The sequence below is a fragment of the Caretta caretta genome, chromosome 1, assembly GCF_965140235.1.
Source record: "Caretta caretta isolate rCarCar2 chromosome 1, rCarCar1.hap1, whole genome shotgun sequence".
NCBI classification, from domain to species: Eukaryota; Metazoa; Chordata; order Testudines; family Cheloniidae; genus Caretta; species Caretta caretta.
In genome coordinates, this window is record NC_134206.1 from 345,139,665 (window position 1) to 345,159,135 (window position 19,471).

Consider the following 19,471-nt stretch of genomic DNA (forward strand, 5'->3'; position numbering starts at 1 on the left):
GTAAAGGAATGATATGAAATTAAGAAAGGGGAAAGTTAGGCTGAATATCACTCTGACATTGAGGTGCACTAGGCTGTGGAATAGTCTACCAAGGGATGTGGTGGAAACCCCATCACATGGGACTTATTTGTTCCGTGGTAGCAGATAGGAGCCTCAATCATGGACCAGAACCCCATTGTGCTAGGTGCTGTACAAACACCAAACAAAAAGGACCCCTGCTCTGAAGATCTTAGACAAGACACTATCAAATACAGTCCTACAGTGGCCAAGGGGAGATGGACTTGATTGTCTAACAGGCCTCTCCATCTCTAACATCTGTGATATCAGAAAACATAAATGAGATGGCACACAGCAGCCATGAACCAGCAATGGGTGGTGATGACAAATAATCCTAAGGGACAAAGCCCTTTTCTTGTAGTTTATTTTTGTATCCGTTTCTTTGCTGCCCAGTGCCAGGCAGGTCCTCACTCTATTACTGGGGCTCCTAGCAGACACGCCACCACATTGCAACCCAGGGACGGAGCAGAGCTTGGCCTGCCAGAAACCACTTGGTCTTGGATCTCAGCATGCGTCTGTGAGCCCCTGCCCCGTCTGTCCATCCGTGCAGTCGGCCAAGGGTTCAATTCTGTCCTCATCCTGGAAGTGCCTGCATGCCAGAGCACAAGGTAAGCACATAGAGAGAGAGAGACAGTCCCATCGGACAGCCAGTAAAGCCAGACTCACTGAACTGCCGGCCTGCCCTGCCCATCTACAATAGCTGCCTGCAGTGTGGGCCTGTCTGCAACGTTTGTCTGCTTGTTTGTTATGTCTGCAATGTCTGTCTGCTTGTCGGCAACATCTGTCTTTCTGCAATGTGACCGAGGCTGCCTGCAATGGCTGTAGTCTGGGTCTGGCTGTCTGCTGTGTCGGCCTGTCTGCTGGCAATGTCTGCAACGAGGGGCTGTCTACTTGTCTGTGATGTCTGCCTGTGCTGTCTGCAGTGTCTGCCCGTCTGTCTGCAGTGGGTCTGTCTGGTGGTCTGTAATGTCTGTCCGCAGCGTCCGCCCGTCTGTCTGCAATGGGTCTGACTGTGTCGGCAATCTCTGCCCGTCTGTCTGCAGCGTGTCTGTCTGTAGTGTCTGCCTGTCTGTCTGCAGTGGGTCTGTCTGGTGGTCCATAATGTCTGTCCGCACTGTCTGCCCGTCTGTCTGCAATGGGTCTGACTGTGTCGGCAATCTCTGCCCGTCTGTCTGCAGCGTGTCTGTCTGCAGTGTCTGCCCGTCTGTCTGCAATGGGTCTGTCTGGTGGTCTGTAATGTCTGTCTGCAGTGTCCGCCTGTCTGTCTGTAGTGGGTCTGTCTGCAGTGTCCGCCCGTCTGTCTGCAATGGGTCTGTCTGGTGGTCCGTAATGTCTGTCTGCAGCGGGTCTGTCTGGTAGCCTGTAATGTCTGTCTGGTGGTCCGTAATGTCTGTCTGCAGTGGGTCTGTCTGCAGTGTCTGCCCGTCTGTCTGCAGTGGGTCTGTCTAGTGGTCTGTAATGTCTGTCTGCAGCGGGTCCGTCTGGTGGCCCGTAATGTCTGTCTGGTGGTCTGTAATGTCTGTCTGCGGTGTCCGCCCCTCTGTCTGCAGTGGGTCTGTCTGGTGGCCCGTAATGTCTGTCTGCTGCGGGTCTGTCTGGTGGTCTGTAATGTCTGTCTGCAGCGGGTCTGTCTGGTGGTCTGTAATGTCTGTCTGGTGGTCTGTAATGTTTGTCTGCAGCGGGTCTGTCTGGTGGTCTGTAATGTCTGTCTGCAGCGGGTCTGTCTGGTGGTCTGTAATGTCTGTCTGCAGTGGGTCTGTCTGGTGGTCTGTAATGTCTGTCTGGTGGTCTGTAATGTTTGTCTGCAGCGGGTCCGTCTGGTGGCCCGTAATGTCTGTCTGGTGGTCTGTAATGTCTGTCTGCGGTGTCCGCCCCTCTGTCTGCAGCGGGTCTGTCTGGTGGCCCGTAATGTCTGTCTGCAGCGGGTCTGTCTGGTGGCCCGTAATGTCTGTCTGGTGGTCTGTAATGTCTGTCTGCAGCGGGTCTGTCTGGTGGTCTGTAATGTCTGTCTGGTGGTCTGTAATGTCTGTCTGCAGCGGGTCTGTCTGGTGGTCTGTAATGTCTGTCTGGTGGTCTGTAATGTCTGTCTGCAGTGGGTCTGTCTGGTGGTCTGTAATGTCTGTCTGCAGCGGGTCTGTCTGGTGGTCTGTAATGTCTGTCTGCAGTGGGTCTGTCTGGTGGTCTGTAATGTCTGTCTGGTGGTCTGTAATGTCTGTCTGCAGCGGGTCTGACTGTGTCGGCAATCTCTGCCCGTCTGCCTGCCGCGGGTCCGTCGGATTGTCTGTCTCGCTGCCTGGTGGTCTGTCATGCCTGTCTGTCAGCTGGCCGCACTGTGTCCCCGCTTGTCTCTCTGCACTGACAGGCCGGCCAGTCTCTCGCCTCCCCAGCCCGCTCCCGGGCCCCGGCTCCCCGCAGGCTCCGCAGGGCGGCGGCCCCTTTAAGAGCGGCTGCCCCGCCCCTCCCCCCTCTGCTGCTGCTGACAAGATGGCGGCGGCGGCGGGGCCTGCGGGTCCGGCCGGGCCCGAGAGCCGGGTGCTGGGCTACACCCTGCACCGCTGGAGCAGCTTCTCCTCCACCTACCTGCCCGAGTGAGTGTCCGAGCCGCCGCCGCCCCAGGGGCCGAGCGCGGCGTCCGCGCCCCGCCGCCCCGCCGGGGGCCTGCGCGGGCCCCGGGGGCAGGGCCGGAGGGCGAGGCGGCCGCGGGGCAGAGCGGGCGGGGGCGGCGGGACCCGCGCCTGGGGGGGGGGCGGGTCGCTGGGGCCACCTCGGCTGAGCCGCGCCGGGGCCAGAGGAGTCCGGGGCAGGGCGGCCGCACCCCCCGCTGCCCAGCCTGGGCTCCGTCGGGCCGCGCCTTGCCCGAGGAGAGAGGCCGGCCGGGGGGGGGGGGTCTCGGGCCGCGCTGCCCTGAGGAGAGAGGCCGGCCGGGGGGGGGTCTCGGGCCGCGCTGCCCTGAGGAGAGAGGCCGGCCGGGGAGGGGGGGGGGGTCTCGGGCCGCGCTGCCCTGAGGAGAGAGGCCGGCCGGGGGGGGGGGGTCTCGGGCCGCGCTGCCCTGAGGAGAGAGGCCGGCCGGGGAGGGGGGGGGGGTCTCGGGCCGCGCTGCCCTGAGGAGAGAGGCCGGCCGGGGGGGGGGGGGTCTCGGGCCGCGCTGCCCTGAGGAGAGAGGCCGGCCGGGGAGGGGGGTCTCGGGCCGCGCTGCCCTGAGGAGAGAGGCCGGCCGGGGGGGGGGTCTCGGGCCGCGCTGCCCTGAGGAGAGAGGCCGGCCGGGGAGGGGGGTCTCGGGCCGCGCTGCCCTGAGGAGAGAGGCCGGCCGGGGGGGGGGGGGGTCTCGGGCCGCGCTGCCCTGAGGAGAGAGGCCGGCCGGGGGGGGGTCTCGGGCCGCGCTGCCCTGAGGAGAGAGGCCGGCCGGGGGGGGGGGGTCTCGGGCCGCGCTGCCCTGAGGAGAGAGGCCGGCCGGGGGGGGGTCTCGGGCCGCGCTGCCCTGAGGAGAGAGGAGCGGCGGCTGAAGGAAGGGGACACCGGCGTCTTGGGGACGGGCACCGGCTTTAACCCGGGGAAGGGAGTGACCTGATCCTTTCTCCGGTTAACCGTGGCCCACCTGACAGCACGGGACAAAACCGGGGGCTGTGTCCTAGCCCTGCGGCGCCGCTCGTCTTCCTCCTCCTGGTGGCCTTGTCCTTCTCCTCGCTCGCCGAGCCTCTGAAATGCGAGCCCTGCAGGAGAGGGTTTGTTGTTGTTCGGGGTTAGCGTTTTCTGTTCCCCTGTTTAAAATGTGTGTGTGTGTGTGTGTGGGGGGGGGGGGGTTAAAGTAGGCTTTTTAAGGTTTGATCCAGGCTTGGAGCGCGGTAGCTCGAAGTTGCATTTTACCCTATTCGCATAGCCTCATCAGTTCATACCGAAGTGGTGAAGTCTGGGTGACTGCGCATCTAGGTCACCCTGCCCACTAGTTATGACCTGTTAAATTCTGATGGCTGTTGACAGTAAAATGTATAAACTTTATAAGTACCATACAAATAGTATGACCTGGTTTTAGTCTTTGGTGATGTCCGCTGTGTGCCAGTTCAAAATCTATGAAAAATTCAAAACTGAAGGCCAGAGTGACCCTTATGGTTCTCTGTAAAGCGCCCTTGTGTGTAAGCAATCTGACCATCTGCATGAAACAGGCCCTTAAATTCTGGTTGAACTTGAGCATATTTTCTAGACTGACATCCAGTCTTGACTTACACTTCAAGTGATGGAGTTTCTCTCATCCTTTCTATTTCCATTGGTTAATTACGTTTACGCAGGTTTTTTAAAAAGTGTTTTACTTCCAGTTTAAATTTTTTACTTCAACTTCCAGCCATTGGATCTGATTATGCCTTTGCAAGTCTGGATTCCTTTAGTGTCAGATATCTGCTCTGTGTATGTTTACTCCTAGGCTGTGACCAACTCATCTCTTCACCTTCCCATTGATAAGCCATATAGACTAAACTCTCTCTTTGTAAGGCTTGTTTTCCAGACCTTGAATCAATCTTGTAGTTTGCTTTAAAAAAAAATTTGAGAAGCATCAGGGTTGATACCAGAACTGAACATAGTATGTCAGTATTGGTCTCACCAGTACTATTTGCAAAGGTAAAAACTCCCCACTGAATAGTTCTGCTTATACAGCCTACTATCCTCTTAGCCTTCTTTGCCACAGCATCTTCCCAGGTGTTTGTGGTTAGAGGCTATCTACAACGCCGATCTAAGTTTTTTACAGAGTCTTTGCTCTTCAGGATACAATATCCTATTCTGTAAATATGACTTATGTTTGTGGATGTGGCACCTTACATATAACTGTATTAAAATTAGGGCTGTCAAGCGACTTAAATAAATCGTGATTAACCGCATGATTAAAAAAATTAATTGTGATTAACTGCGCGATTAGACAATAATAGAATAACATTTATTTAAATATTTTTGGATGTTTTCTACATTTTCAAATATAGTGATTTCAATTACAACACAGAATACAAAGTGTACAGTGCTCACTTTATATTTTTTACTACAAATATTTGGACTGTAAAAAAACAAAAGAAATAATAGTTTTCAATTCACCTAATACCAGTACTATAGTGCAATCTCTTTATTATGAAAGTTGAACTTACAAATGTAGAATTATGTACAAAAAAACTGTGTTCAAAAATAAAACAATGTATAATGTTAGAGCCTACAAGTCCATTCAGTCCTACTTCAGCCAATCGCTCAGACAAACAGGTTTGGTTACAATTTGCAGGAGGCAATGTTGCCTGCTGTTTGTTTACAATGTCACCTGAAAGTGAGAACAGGCGTTCGCATTGGACAGTTGTAGCTGGCATTGCAAGACACTTGCGTGCCAGATGTGCTAAAGATCCATATGTCTCTTTATGCTTCAATCACCATTCCAGAGGACATGCGTCCATGCTGATGACGGGTTCTGCTCGATAATGATCCAAAGCAGAACGGACCGACGCATGTTCATTTTCATCATCTGAGTCGGATGCAACCAGCAGAAGGTTGATTTTCTTTTTTGGTGGTTCGGGTTCTGTTGTTTCCACATCTGAGCGTTGCTCTTTTAAGACTTCCAGAAGCATGTGCCACATCTTGTCCCTCTCAGATTTTGGAAGGCACTTCAGATTCTTAAACCTTGTGTCCAGTTCTGTAGCTATTTTTAGAAATCTCACATTGGTACCTTCTTTGCGTTTTGTCAAATCTGCAGTGAAAGTGTTCTTAAAACAAACTTGCTGGGTCATCGTCTGAGACTGCCATAACATGAAACGTATGGCAGAATGTGGTAAAACCAAACGGGAAACATACAGTTCTCCCCCAAGGAGTTCAGTCACAAATTTAATTAATGCATTTTTTTAACAAGCATCATTAGCATGGAAGCATGTCCTCTGGAATGGTGGCCGAAGCATGAAGGGACATATGAATGCTTAGCATATCTGGGACATAAATGTCTTGCAACACCGGCTACAAAAGTGCCATGCAAACGCCTGTTCTCGCTTTCAGATGACGTTGTAAATAAGAAGCAGGCAGCAGTATCTCCCATAAATGTAAACAAACGTGTTTGTCTTAGCGATTGGCTGAACAAGAAGTATGACTGAGTGGACTTGTAGGCTCTAAACTTTAACATTGTTTTGTTTTTGAGTACATCCACAAATATTTAATTTAAATTGCTATTCTGTTGTATAACAGCGAGATTAATTGCAATTCATTTTTTTGAGTTACTCATGTGAGTTAACTGCGCTTAATCGACAGCCCTAATTAAGTATATGTTTTAATGTGCCCAGATTACTAGCAATCTGGGTTACTCTGTATAGGTGACATGTCCTTACAGTTATTCTCGTAATTTTTCTGTTGTATAAAATCATTGCTGCTAAAGTTTGTATGTTTTCTTCCAGATAATTGATAAATATTGAATAGTTGGGCTGAGAATGATCCTAGTGGTAATGGACTAAAACCCATCACTTGGTGAATTCACGCTAACTGTTTGGAGACTTAACTTAAACATGATACCAAATGTAAAGGCAAGGAACAGTAATTTCCCTTGGCTGCAGGCTAATGTATTCTGCCACTCTTTAAATGACGAAATATTAAGTGGAATCAGCATGGGAGGGAGTATTGAAATTTTGAAAAAATTCTTTGGGAGTGGAGATGATGCAATTACAGGATGTACTCCATGACACAGTTAAAATGTGGCTTGTTTTAAAAGTAGACAGGACCAGACCAAATTATGGTCCAGAAATTTGCTAGGGCCCACAGTTAAAACATGGTCCAGTCCTGCCTACACTGTAAATCTGAATTATTTGAACCATAATGGGGCATGCTAGGAGACTATGTACTACTGTGTTATGGATTGAATTAATGCTGGTTTCCTCAAAATGATTAGCCTGTCACTGGGAATAGAACCATGCTTACTACAGTTGTGGTGAAGTATTAGTGTGGACAGGATTTCTTCTGTCCATCTCTCATGGACTCTACTAACAAAACCATGGTTTAGTGACTCACCTTCGGTACTCAGCATGATTTTAAATGTGAAACAAAATTATGAAATGCAAAATCCTTGTCCCTGCTGGCCAGCTAGAGCCCTGCTAGCAGCAGCTTTTTGAATGCTAGTGGGGAGCTGAATCCATTGTTGACTTAAACTGCTAAATGGATAAAATGTAGAAGGCTTGGAACTGAAGTTTAATTTTTAAACAGTTAACATGATTCTAGGTATTCTCCCTGAATGTTACACAAATATTTATAGGTAGCATTCAGATAACTCTCTGGTTGCTTTCTGTTAATATGGGGCTGGGGCCAAGAGGCTGGAAGTACAGCCAGTACTTGGCAATCTACTCACCTGTTTGGCATTGACAATAGGGACATCTTCTCTGGGGACTGTTTTTTGTTTTTTGTTGTAGGTTGGTGATTGCAAAACTATTAGTTATTGCAGAATCTGAGTTCAGATTCTTTAAAAATAGGTTAAGTCTATGTGTTTATAGAGAAACTTCCAAATATCACCCAAGGAAGTACTCTTGAATTTGCAGGATGACAGCTCCAGCATCTTTTAAAGCTGTTCCTGAGTTTCCCAAGCAGTCAAATGAAGTTAATAATGATCAGGACACTTTTGCTGCTGCTATTCAGAACTCCATGTGCAGCAGCAAGGGCTTCAAGAATCCAGGAATCATGTCATTGACTCTGTTGGTTCTTGGGAAAGTTATGAGCTGTTGCCAGGAAAATGGAGTCGAGAACAAATTCATACACTCATTGCTGGACCACTTTGTAGGATTTGATAAGATCAATCATGGAATTCTGCTGTCTTGCCTCAGATGTGGCAGAGAGTAGCAAGATAGACTGAAGTAATCTTTATGCTATTTCAGCTGGATGAGGCTGCACCTGGAGAGTTGTGCTGAGCACCTGATCTTCCACTTTCGTACCTCTCGCTTGCTTCCCCATCTTGTTCATCTATATGAACTGCTCGGGTAGAGTGTGAAAAAGCATGGACTGAAATACCAGCAAGGTGCAAATGGCACTAAGGACCACTAACTCACTTTACAATCAGATGGTTGTTTCTGTGATTTATGCAATGACTTTGGTCACTATTGATCTGAGCTGGATTTGTTGAAAATTCTTCTTAAGGGAGTACATCCTGGTGTGTATTAAATATAGTATGTGGAAAGAAGGGGATAGACATTGATACCTTTTAATGTCCCATAAGTGTATTCCACTGGGGCTTTCTAGCACATAGCGGCCTGAACCTCCAAATAGTGCCTAGTTTAGTCATTTTATGGTGTTGGAGTAGCTTGATATCTGCAACACAAGAAGGAAAATCCAGTTTTTCCTTCCATCTCTTGCTCTGATTCACTGTAGACTGACATTGCCAAAGAGTTGACAGGCTCAGCCCCCTGGGAAGAAAGGGCTGTCTCATGTTGCTGACTGGTTTGTTGTGACTTTTTTCCACCCCTAAAAATGCCATATTTTTTCCTGTAAAGTGATAAAACTAGAAAATTCCCTTCAGGGTTTTTATTAAGTGAAACAGAAAAGGTGTGCTGTGTTTCACTTAATAAGCATATATATTCCTCAGACACAAAAATGCATACATTGTCCAGAATTGTTTTAGTCCAGCAGAATTCTGCACCACTGCACATGCACAGAATTCATGTCCCCTGCTGATTGTCTTTTCTGTGCGCCCCCCTGCCCCCCAAAAATATTCTGATGGAGAGGTGCTGTAGTTATGCCTTTTGCCCACCAGGGGTTGCTGTGGCACCAGAACAGAGAGTACCTGGCTCATCTGCCATATAAGGTACTTTTCCGTACTTTTCTCAGACATCCAGCAACCCTCCAGGTTCACTCCCAGGCTCCTTCCCAGCAATTACTTCCTTCTCCCTCAGTTCCTCCATTACTTCTGACTCCTCAAGACTTTGCAGTGCTTTTGAGGGTTGCAGGAAATATGTTTCTGTATTGTAATTTTAAATAAACTGTTACTCAGAGTTCTGTATTAATATGCCTAGTAAGGAATCTATTTGTCAAAAAACATTTCCTGAATCTTTTTCTCTGTCTGTATTGTTACAGACATATTTGCTGACAGGTATTTTGAAATAAATTACCAAAATAATTGAATCTGGTGTGATTATATTGTGGTGTTTTGACAAATAAAATATGCAGAATTTTTAATTTTTTGGTGCACATTTTTTAATTTTTTGAGACAGAATTCCCCCCAGGAGTAAACTGTTACCTACCATTCTTGTATTTACCCTTAGATATGTATATACTTGCTTTTTCACAATCTAATCTATTAAAAATTTTTGATCAGAACAGTCAAAGTGCTAAGAATGTTCTTGATTGATTCTGAGCTGGCTGGAGTGGCTTTTCATTTTTTTTTTTTTTTTTTTTTTTTTGAAAACTGGTAACATTATGAATTCAGCTGTCCTATTTTTTTGAGATTATATTTCCACAGTTTTTCTAAATAACTGATGTGACAAGCTGCTTCTTAGACCGAGTCGGAATTTGTATTCTAATTTTAAATGGTAGAAGGAGGAACTCCCTTATGTTCCATTGGTCACAAATCAACTTTTTATTCCTGTACTGGACTCACCTTTGATTTGTGATCAGTCAAGACTAAGTTTGAGAAGTTCCTGAAGCTTGTTTTTGGACTTTGCTTAAGTAGTTCCAGTTTGTTTGTTAGATGAAAGCAGATTTCCATTGGGACTGCAACAGTAGTGTCATCAGATTGCAGTCTGTCAGGTCCCTCTGAAAATACCTTTGTTGTCTTTACAGTAGAACTCAGTTACGAATGCCTTTGGAGTTGAGGTTGTTTGTAACTCTGACATGTTCTTAAATCTAAACAAAAGGTTATAGGTGTTTTGGAAAAAAGTATACGGCTGAACATTGACTTAATATAGCTTTGAAACTTTTTACTATGTAGAAGAAAAATGCTGCTTTTATCCATCTTAATTTAAATGAAACAAGCACAGAAACCGTTTCCTTACCTTATTAAAGCATTTTTTAAATCTTTCCCTTTATATTTTTAGTAGTTTACATTTAACGCAGTACAGTATTTACTTTCTATATTTGCTGCTGCCGGATTGCATACTTCCAGTTCCAAATCAGGTGTGTGGTTGAGTGCGCAGTTCGTAACTCTGGTGTTTGTAACTCTGAGGTTCTACTGTATATATTTAGTGCTGTTACGTAGAGTCCATTAGGTAAAAAGCATGCTATATTTTGATCAGTCATCCTTGTACACAGTGCAAATGTCAACATACTTAATGACAGTTGGATGCAGATGTAGAGAAACAGTTTTCCTGAGTGTCTCTGCATTTCAACCGTCCATCTGCCCTCTTTCAGTCAATTATGCTGCTAATGGCAATTGTGGAAGAATGTTTGTACCACCATAAAGAAAAGGAGTACTTGTGGCACCTTAGAGACTGACAAATTTATTTGAGCATAAGCTTTCGTGAGCTACAGCTCACTTCCTTGGATGCATTCAGTGCATTCAGTACCACTGAATGCATCCGATGAAGTGAGCTGTAGCTCACGAAAGCTTATGCTCAAATAAATTTTAGTCTCTAAGGCGCCACAAGTACGCCTTTTCCTTTTGCTAATACAGACGAACACGGCTGCTACTCTGAACCACCATAGTGTGCTTTAGATCACTTTAGGTCTTAATACTTTCTCAGTGAGCTGAAGTGTGCTCTCCATTCATGTGTCAGAAGTTTAGATGGTTGTACCTAAATTTTCATCCTTATTTCATTTTTGTTTTCAGAGTAAATAAAAGACCATATCATGCTTTTGTCGGCATTCTTAGATGGCATCTTCAGCGACTTGTATGCTAATGAGGTTTTCCTTTTAATGTATAGAATCACTTCTATTAAATAGGAACGCATTTTTCCCTTTAGAGATTTTATAATACTTGCTGAAAATGAGAATTGACCCAGTAAGTGATATGCGTTATTGTACCTGATTCTTTTATTCCTCTGTTCTTTCCCTAGCTTTTCTGTTGCTGCATCTAGTAGTGAACCAGCAAGTTTAAATCAGTCTGGAAGAGTATATCCAGGGCAAAGTGTCTGAATAATTTAAATAAATGGATTTTTTGTGTGTGCTGCACTGAAGGTTATAAAAGAAAGTTGCAGCTCGAACTTCAAGTCTGTCTTTTTTTTATGGCATAATTACTGATTAATCTTTACTGTACTTCTGGGTGTTGAAGATGAATGGAGACCACTCCTGAATGCAGTTGGCATGGAATTGCTACTGGAAACTTGGAACCAGACACTTTTTTTTTTTTTTTAAATCATCCTGGCAATATTTTGATAGTGGCATATCCCTTGCTGGGTCATCAAAAACTCTGTGTTCTGGTCTTCTATGTCAATAGACAAGTTTCCTTCAATAATGAATTTGACCTTGTGTTATCCAAAGCATCTGATTATTTTTTTACTTGATATGAGAATGAACGTCTTCCATCTTACTACTTAACAGCTTTTGTCAACATTTACATTTTACTTTTTGAAAACATATGTTTTTATTTCTTTAGTTTATTCAATTGATTGTTTCCAACTTCTTCCTTCAATTTTGAATACAGAGTTAAATAAATTCACACACTATTTGATAATGTCTGGTAATCCCTATGCACTAATGACCTGCTTTCAATATTGATCAGCAGCTTTAACATTTATTGTTGGAATCAGAAACAACCATACAGTGAATTCTGATACTGACTACTGAAAAATAAGATGAGCTCGTGAGCTTTATCACATTATCAGATGCACAACCCACCTTGAAGTTGTTCTTTGATTCTGTCAAGCAATGTGCTTTTAATAGTTCAGGACTTTACCCTCTTCCTCCTTTTCAACACCCAATGAAAAGTGATTTTGCCCATTAGTCGTGCCCTGCTCTCTCCAGTGACTCCACCCATTTCCCTCCCTGCCCCAGACAGTTCTAGAACTTGATTTATTGTTTCCTAGTAGTCCTATAAAAATCCTGTGCTTTTTTAATAACTTCTGTTTTAGACTTGGTAAAGTTCTCAGTCACAGACTGAAGTTGGAACCTGATGTTTATAGCATCAAAAACATTTTAAATATTATCTTTATGTGAATACTTCAGACTAACCTAGGAATTGAAAAAAATTTAGAGAGGTCCCATCCATGGAAAAACTAAATAAAAGCACTGAAGTGTCTGGGAAGTTCACAAAGCTGCAAGCAGCTTCATTATCAGTGGGCCCATGCCATTGATAAAAAGGGATGTTATGGAGTAGGCAAATTCTTCAAAGTGTTCGTTTTTTCTGAACACCAGCCTTACCTGGGTTCGCTTTAACCGGGGTGGTGGGTCTTCTCAAGGCATTGGGAAGTCTAGGAGATAGTGATGCTTACATCTGATTTGAAGGATGTTTTGAGCTGGGTATCCTCTTCATATTGCTGACATTTTAGACTGTAGGGTCTTGCCAGATTCCCAAGTGTTACAGTTTCTGCAGTAAGATGGGGGACAGGGTAGAGCTTTGCTGGACTTGGTAGATGAATGCTCTGGGAGTGTTGGAACAGTTCCCCGTCACATCTGTCTGGGTTGGTCTGAGAGAGAAGATTCTGTCAATTTTAGGATGAACGCTTATAGTGAGAGGTTTTAGGAAAGTATCCCCCTCAATACTCTTAATTGAATCAGCCTAGATAATGCAAAATTTGATGTTCCATTTAATTGCGTGGCTATATCACTGTTAGCTTTATATTTGGGGTATACTGACTTTAAATAAAATCAGTACACATTTTAGAAACAAATTTTTAACTCTTCTCTAACAGTCTTAGCTTTACCTATTTGATGTATTAAAAGTATAACTGCTTGAAAGGTTGTAATACTGTCTGGTAATATATACCTGCTTTCTTTAATCAGTGGCTTGTTCTACTAAATTACACTTCTTCAGAGACTTCATTGTTAACAAATATAAATTAGCAAGTGTTATATTTCTTATTTATTAGATCTTTTCCTTTGCTAAGCAATGAACAAAAACGAGGTGGAAGTTTAAAGATACTGTTTTTTTTCCTCCCCTTGCATTTTCTACATCCAGTTGGTTTCTCAGATTAGGATGAAGTAGTCCAAATTTAGGAAACGAAATTTCAACACCTTTAGAACAGACTCCTCCTGGAACATAAGCAGGATTGTCACTTCTATTAACTCATGACCAATGTGGCTGGCCAGTGATTTCTACTTTTTAGTTGTTATGACTACCTGAGTGACACACTATCTTTGCCGTCATCCTTCATGTCAGTAACCCACTTCTCAGAATGCTATTTCATTGTTGCTATCAATCCCCTATCTTTTTTGTCTTTTTACATGCATGTGATCCTTTCCGAACACTGGTGAATGATACAGGAAGCTCTTAAAAATATCCTCAGATAGGATCTCTTTAAATCTGGAGACATGGTAGGTTCCCCCCAAAATGATGGGTACTACAATGTACGCTCTAGTTTAATCATGATTTATTAGGCTTGTAGCAGGAGTCACTGTAGTGATATTCTGTGTCCTGTGTCATACAGGAGGCCAGAATACGTGGGTCCCTTCTGGTGTTAAAATCTGTTAATTATTCATAGAATGCTGTTAAAACTAGGCATTTATACACAACTGATATAAAAAGAAATTGTATTCATTAATACTTTTTTCAACTGGAGAACAATCAAGAACATTTAATTTGAAGTGTGCTTCTACAAAAGGAAATGGAGTTACTGAGACTTTAAAGTCTAGTTATTCTATAGTCCAGCTGTAAAATTCCTTTATCCATTCTGTCCAAGTTGAGAACATAAGTGCTTACAGGTTCAGAGCTCTAGACTGAGGCTCATTGAGGCAGGGACTCTCTGCATTTATATATCACCTAGTGCAGTGGGACCACAATCCCTCCTAGGGTTTTTTTATGCTGTTGTAAAATAAATTAGTAATATTCTTTAGGATATTAAAGATTAGAAATGTGTGAAGAACCTCAGGGGATCTAGCAAAGCTAACTGAATGACAATGTTATGGCGAATGAAAATCCATTGTGGTTAAATGCCAGGTCGACATGGGGAGGAATAATTTAAATAAGTTGTAAATGTCACTATATTCCAAACTAACTGTAACCACACGGGAAAGACTTGGGTATCGTATTCAGCTCTATAAAAACAGCTGCTCTGTGCTTAGCAATGGTCAAAAAAGCAAACAAAGTTGAGATGTATAAAGAATAGAATAAAAAAAGTCATATTTAAATTGAAGGTAGCCCTCACCAGGACTGCTGTGTTCAATTCTGGTTACCCCATCTAAAGAGAGTAGAAATAAATGTGGTACAAGGAAAGGTCACAAAAATGATTATTTTTTGAGCTTTTTTAATGAGGAGAGAGTGAAATATTAGGACTCTTTAAAGAGGGGGGTGACTAAAGGGGACATGATAGAAGTATACAAAATTATTGAGGGGTTCAGAGAAGGTAAGTTAGTTGTGCTTACTTATCTTTTCCCATAATGGATGAACAAGGGAACAGCTAATGAAACTGGAAAGTGGAAACCTTAAAACTGATAAAAGTAAATACGATTTTATGCAATGAACAATTAACCCTCTGCATGTTTTCTGTATATTGAGGCCAAGAGCTTAGCAGGTTTTAAAAAAAAAAAAATGTTCCATTTCTGGATAATGAGGACATACAGTTACATTACTAGAGTCAAAAGCTTAACGCTTCAGTGTAGAATTGGCCACTAAGTGACCAGATCAGAAAGAAACTTTCCAATTGGTAAAGAGATACTTCAGAGGAAAAGCAAGAATCTGGTACAGGCTGCTGTTGGAAACAAGTTACTGATCCAGTTAGTACATTGATCTGATCCAATATGGTGGGCCCAATTATTCTGATGATCAGCCTTTTCTGTGGTTAAATTTTAATTGGAACACTTTTTCTTAAAAAGATGGCTGCGTTTCTTACTGTGTAACAAAACCAACTGATTATTTAGGGACCAGATTAGCAATATGGGTTCAAAACCTGCAGGGTTTATGAAGAATTTCCAGCTCCTGGTTACTTATGGTCTCCTCTTTTGCACATGTAATACTTGAAAATATTTTCCTCTTATTACACAGATATTCTTACATTACTTCATCGTACTCTGCAAAGTTTAGAGTTGCTGGATTTCCAGTAGCATCTCTTCATTGGTGATACAAAAGCATCATTAAGATTTAAGAAAAGCCAGTTCTGGATGAGAGTAAATTAGCTTGTGAGAGTAAGGATAACTTACTTGAAGTATTTACTTTTCATGGCTGAGTTTGATCAATTAATCATCTTAATCTGTACTATTTCTGAAGATGTACCTGCTAAGAAAACGGTCAAGTATAAATTTAAAGGTGGGTTGTGGGGACAGGGGATCTTGCAACTTCTTCCCGTGAGTTATTATATTTTACCTGAATAATGATTTTCTCTTGACTAGCTGCGGAGGAGAGAGAGAGTTTTCAAGCTATTTATTAAGGCGGATTTCAAAGCACGGGAAAGCTTGTCTCCAGGTAAAAATAACAAGGGTGGAACAAACCTTACTGTGTGGCAGAAATGTCCAAAGTACACTTTACTGAATACAACCTGGTATGAAATTAATTTCCAGGAATTTTTTGAGTTCAAAATCCAATTGAACAAAGTAAAACACAACCATAACTTCATTGTAATTGAACATAACTGTATCTAACATTTTATTTAAAATAACGTTAAATATGGTAACTCCTAGAGTGAGGTCATGTTTTCACAGATGGAAATGCACTTTATTCAGAATTAGTTTGCACATTTTAGCACATTGGGGACTTAAATTTGACTTCACTGTACTTAGAATTTCACTGTATCAGTTTTCTGTAAATGAGTTTTACTGTACATGTTTGTTTCTAAGGGTATGTCTACACTACAGAATAAGGTCGAATTTATAGAAGTCGGTTTTTTAGAAATCTGTTTTATATATTCGAGTGTGTGTGTCCCCACAGAAAATGCTCTAAGTGCATTAACTCGGCGGAGCGCTTCCACAGTACCGAGGCTAGAGTCGACTTCCGGAGCGTTGCACTGTGGGTAGCTATCCCACAGTTCCCGCAGTCTCCGCTGCCCATTGGAATTCTGGGTTGAGATCCCAATGCCTGATGGGGCTAAAACATTGTCGCGGGTGGTTCTGGGTACGTATCGTCAGGCCCCCATTCCCTCCCTCCCTCCGTGAAAGCAAGGGCAGACAATCATTTCGCGCCTTTTTTCCTGAGTTACCTGTGCAGACGCCATACCACGGCAAGCATGGAGCCCGCTCAGGTAACCGTCACCCTATGTCTCCTGGGTGCTGGCAGACGCGGTACGGCTTTGCTGCACAGTAGCAGCAACCCATTGCCTTCTGGCAGCAGATGGTGCAATACGACTGGTAGTCGTCCTCGTCGTGTCCGAGGTGCTCCTGGCCACGTCGGCTGGGAGCGCCTGGGCAGACATGGGCGCAGGGACGTAATTTGGAGTGACTTGACCAGGTCATTCTCTTTAGTCCTGCAGTCAGTCCTATTGAACCGTCTTATGGTGAGCGGGCAGGCGATACGGACTGCTAGCAGTCGTACTGTACCATCTTCTGCCAGGCAGGCAAGAGATGAAGATGGCTAGCAGTCGTACTGTACCATCTTCTGCCGAGCAGCCATGAGATGTGGATGGCATGCAGTCCTTCTGCACCGTCTGCTGCCAGCCAAAGATGTAAAAGATAGATGGAGTGGATCAAAACAAGAAATAGACCAGATTTGTTTTGTACTCATTTGCCTCTTCCCCTGTCTAGGGGACTCATTCCTCTAGATCACACTGCAGTCACTCACAGAGAAGGTGCAGCGAGGTAAATCTAGGCATGTATCAATCAGAGGCCAGGCTAACCTCCTTGTTCCAATAAGAACGATAACTTAGGTGCACCATTTCTTATTGGAACCCTCCGTGCAGTCCTGCCTGAAATACTCCTTGATGTACAGGCACCCCCTTTGTTGATTTTAGCTCCCTGAAGCCAACCCTGTAAGCCGTGTCGTCAGTCGCCCCTCCCTCCGTCAGAGCAACGGCAGACAATCGTTCCGCGCCTTTTTTCTGTGCGGATGCCATACCAAGGCAAGCATGGAGGCCGCTCAGCTCACTTTGGCAATTAGGAGCACATTAAACACCACACGCATTATCCAGCAGTATATGCAGCACCGGAGCCTGGCAAAGCGATACCGGGCGAGGAGGCGACGTCAGCGCGGTCACGTGAGTGATCAGGACATGGACACAGATTTCTCTGAAAGCATGGGCCCTGACAATGCATGCATCATGGTGCTAATGGGGCATGTTCATGCTGTGGAACGCCGATTCTGGGCTCGGGAAACAAGCACAGACTGGTGGGACCGCATAGTGTTGCAGGTCTGGGACGATTCCCAGTGGCTGCGAAACTTTCGCATGCGTAAGGGCACTTTCATGGAACTTTGTGACTTGCTTTCCCCTGCCCTGAGGCGCATGAATACCAAGGTGAGAGCGGCCCTCACAGTTGAGAAGCGAGTGGCGATAGCCCTGTGGAAGCTTGCAACGCCAGACAGCTACCGGTCAGTTGGGAATCAATTTGGAGTGGGCAAATCTACTGTGGGGGCTGCTGTGATGCAAGTAGCCCACGCAATCAAAGATCTGCTGATATCAAGGGTAGTGACCCTGGGAAATGTGCAGGTCATAGTGGATGGCTTTGCTGCAATGGGATTCCCTAACTGTGGTGGGGCCATAGACGGAACCCATATCCCTATCTTGGCACCGGAGCACCAAGCCGCCGAGTACATAAACCGCAAGGGGTACTTTTCGATAGTGCTGCAAGCTCTGGTGGATCACAAGGGACGTTTCACCAACATCAACGTGGGATGGCCGGGAAAGGTGCATGATGCTCGCATCTTCAGGAACTCTGGTCTGTTTCAAAAGCTGCAGGAAGGGACTTTATTCCCAGACCAGAAAATAACTGTTGGGGATGTTGAAATGCCTATATGTATCCTTGGGGACCCAGCCTACCCCTTAATGCCATGGCTCATGAAGCCGTACACAGGCAGCCTGGACAGTAGTCAGGAGCTGTTCAACTACAGGCTGAGCAAGTGCAGAATGGTGGTAGAATGTGCATTTGGACGTTTAAAGGCACGCTGGCGCAGTTTACTGACTCGCTTAGACCTCAGCGAAACCAATATTCCCACTGTTATTACTGCTTGCTGTGTGCTCCACAATCTCTGTGAGAGTAAGGGGGAGACGTTTATGGTGGGGTGGGAGGTTGAGGCAAATCGCCTGGCTGCTGGTTACGCGCAGCCAGACACCAGGGCGGTTAGAAGAGCACAGGAGGGCGCGGTACGCATCAGAGAAGCTTTGAAAACCAGTTTCATGACTGGCCAGGCTATGGTGTGAAAGTTCTGTTTGTTTCTCCTTGATGAAAACCCCCCCCCGCCCCTTGGTTCACTCTACTTCCCTGTAAGCTAACCACCCACCCCTCCTCCCTTCAATCACCGCTTGCAGAGGCAATAAAGTCATTGTTGCTTCACATTCATGCATTCTTTATTCATTCATCACACAAATAGGGGGATGACTACCAAGGTAGCCCAGGAGGGGTGGTGGAGGAGGGAAGGAAAATGCCACACAGCACTTTAAGCACAGCACTTTAAAAGTTTACAACTTTAAAATTTATTGAATGACAGCCTTCTTTTTTTTGGGCAATCCTCTGTGGTGGAGTGGCTGGTTGGCCGGAGGCCCCCCCACCGCGTTCTTGGGCGTCTGGGTGTGGAGGCTATGGAACTTGGGGAGGAGGGCGGTTGGTTACAGAGGGGCAGCAGTGGCAGTCTGTGCTCCAGCTGCCTTTGCTGCAGCTCAACCATACACTGGAGCATACTGGTTTGGTCCTGCAGCAGCCTCAGCATTGAATCCTGCCTCCTCTCATCACGCTGCCGCCACATTTGAGCTTCAGCCCTCTCTTCAGCCCGCCACTTAGTCTCTTCAGCCCTCCACCTCTCCTCCCGGTCATTTTGTGCTTTCCTGCACTCTGACATTATTTGCCTCCACGCATTCGTCTGTGCTCTGTCAGTGTGGGAGGACAGCATGAGCTCGGAGAACATTTCATCGCGAGTGCGTTTTTTTTTCTTTCTAAGCTTCACTAGCCTCTGGGAAGGAGAAGATCCTGTGATCATTGAAACACATGCAGCTGGTGGAGAAAAAAAAGGGACAGCGGTATTTAAAAAGACACATTTTATAAAACAGTGGCTACACTCTTTCAGGGTAAACCTTGCTGTTAACATTACATACATAGCACATGTGCTTTCGTTACAAGGTCGCATTTTGCCTCCTCCCACCGCGTGGCTACCCCCTCAATCTTCCCCCCTCCCTGTGGCTAACAGCGGGGAACATTTCTGTTTAGCCACAGGCAAACAGCCCAGCAGGAATGGGCTCCTCTGAGTGTCCCCTGAAGAAAAGCACTCTATTTC

General features: G+C 45.1%; 1 protein-coding gene and 1 long non-coding RNA gene across 3 annotated transcripts in view; one reads left to right on the forward strand and one right to left on the reverse strand.

Moving 5' to 3' along the window:
- Nucleotides 1-404: 404 nt before the first annotated feature.
- Nucleotides 405-3,835, reverse strand: LOC125630553 (uncharacterized). The gene is made up of 2 exons (XR_007354698.2): nt 3,653-3,835; nt 405-646 (listed from the first exon to the last, which is right to left on the reverse strand). It is a non-coding gene; the product is annotated as an uncharacterized LOC125630553 (long non-coding RNA).
- MKLN1 (muskelin 1) overlaps nt 2,515-19,471 on the forward strand; it is a 196,702-nt gene continuing 179,745 nt past the window's right edge. The window contains exon 1 of one of the 2 annotated variants that reach the window (XM_048836679.2): nt 2,515-2,645. In XM_048836679.2, the coding sequence (XP_048692636.1) occupies nt 2,542-2,645 (104 nt within the window). In that variant the 5' untranslated portion in view covers nt 2,515-2,541. Of the gene's footprint in view, nt 2,646-3,710; nt 3,797-19,471 lie in introns of those variants that run through there. The other variant, XM_048836680.2, reaches the window with a different exon arrangement.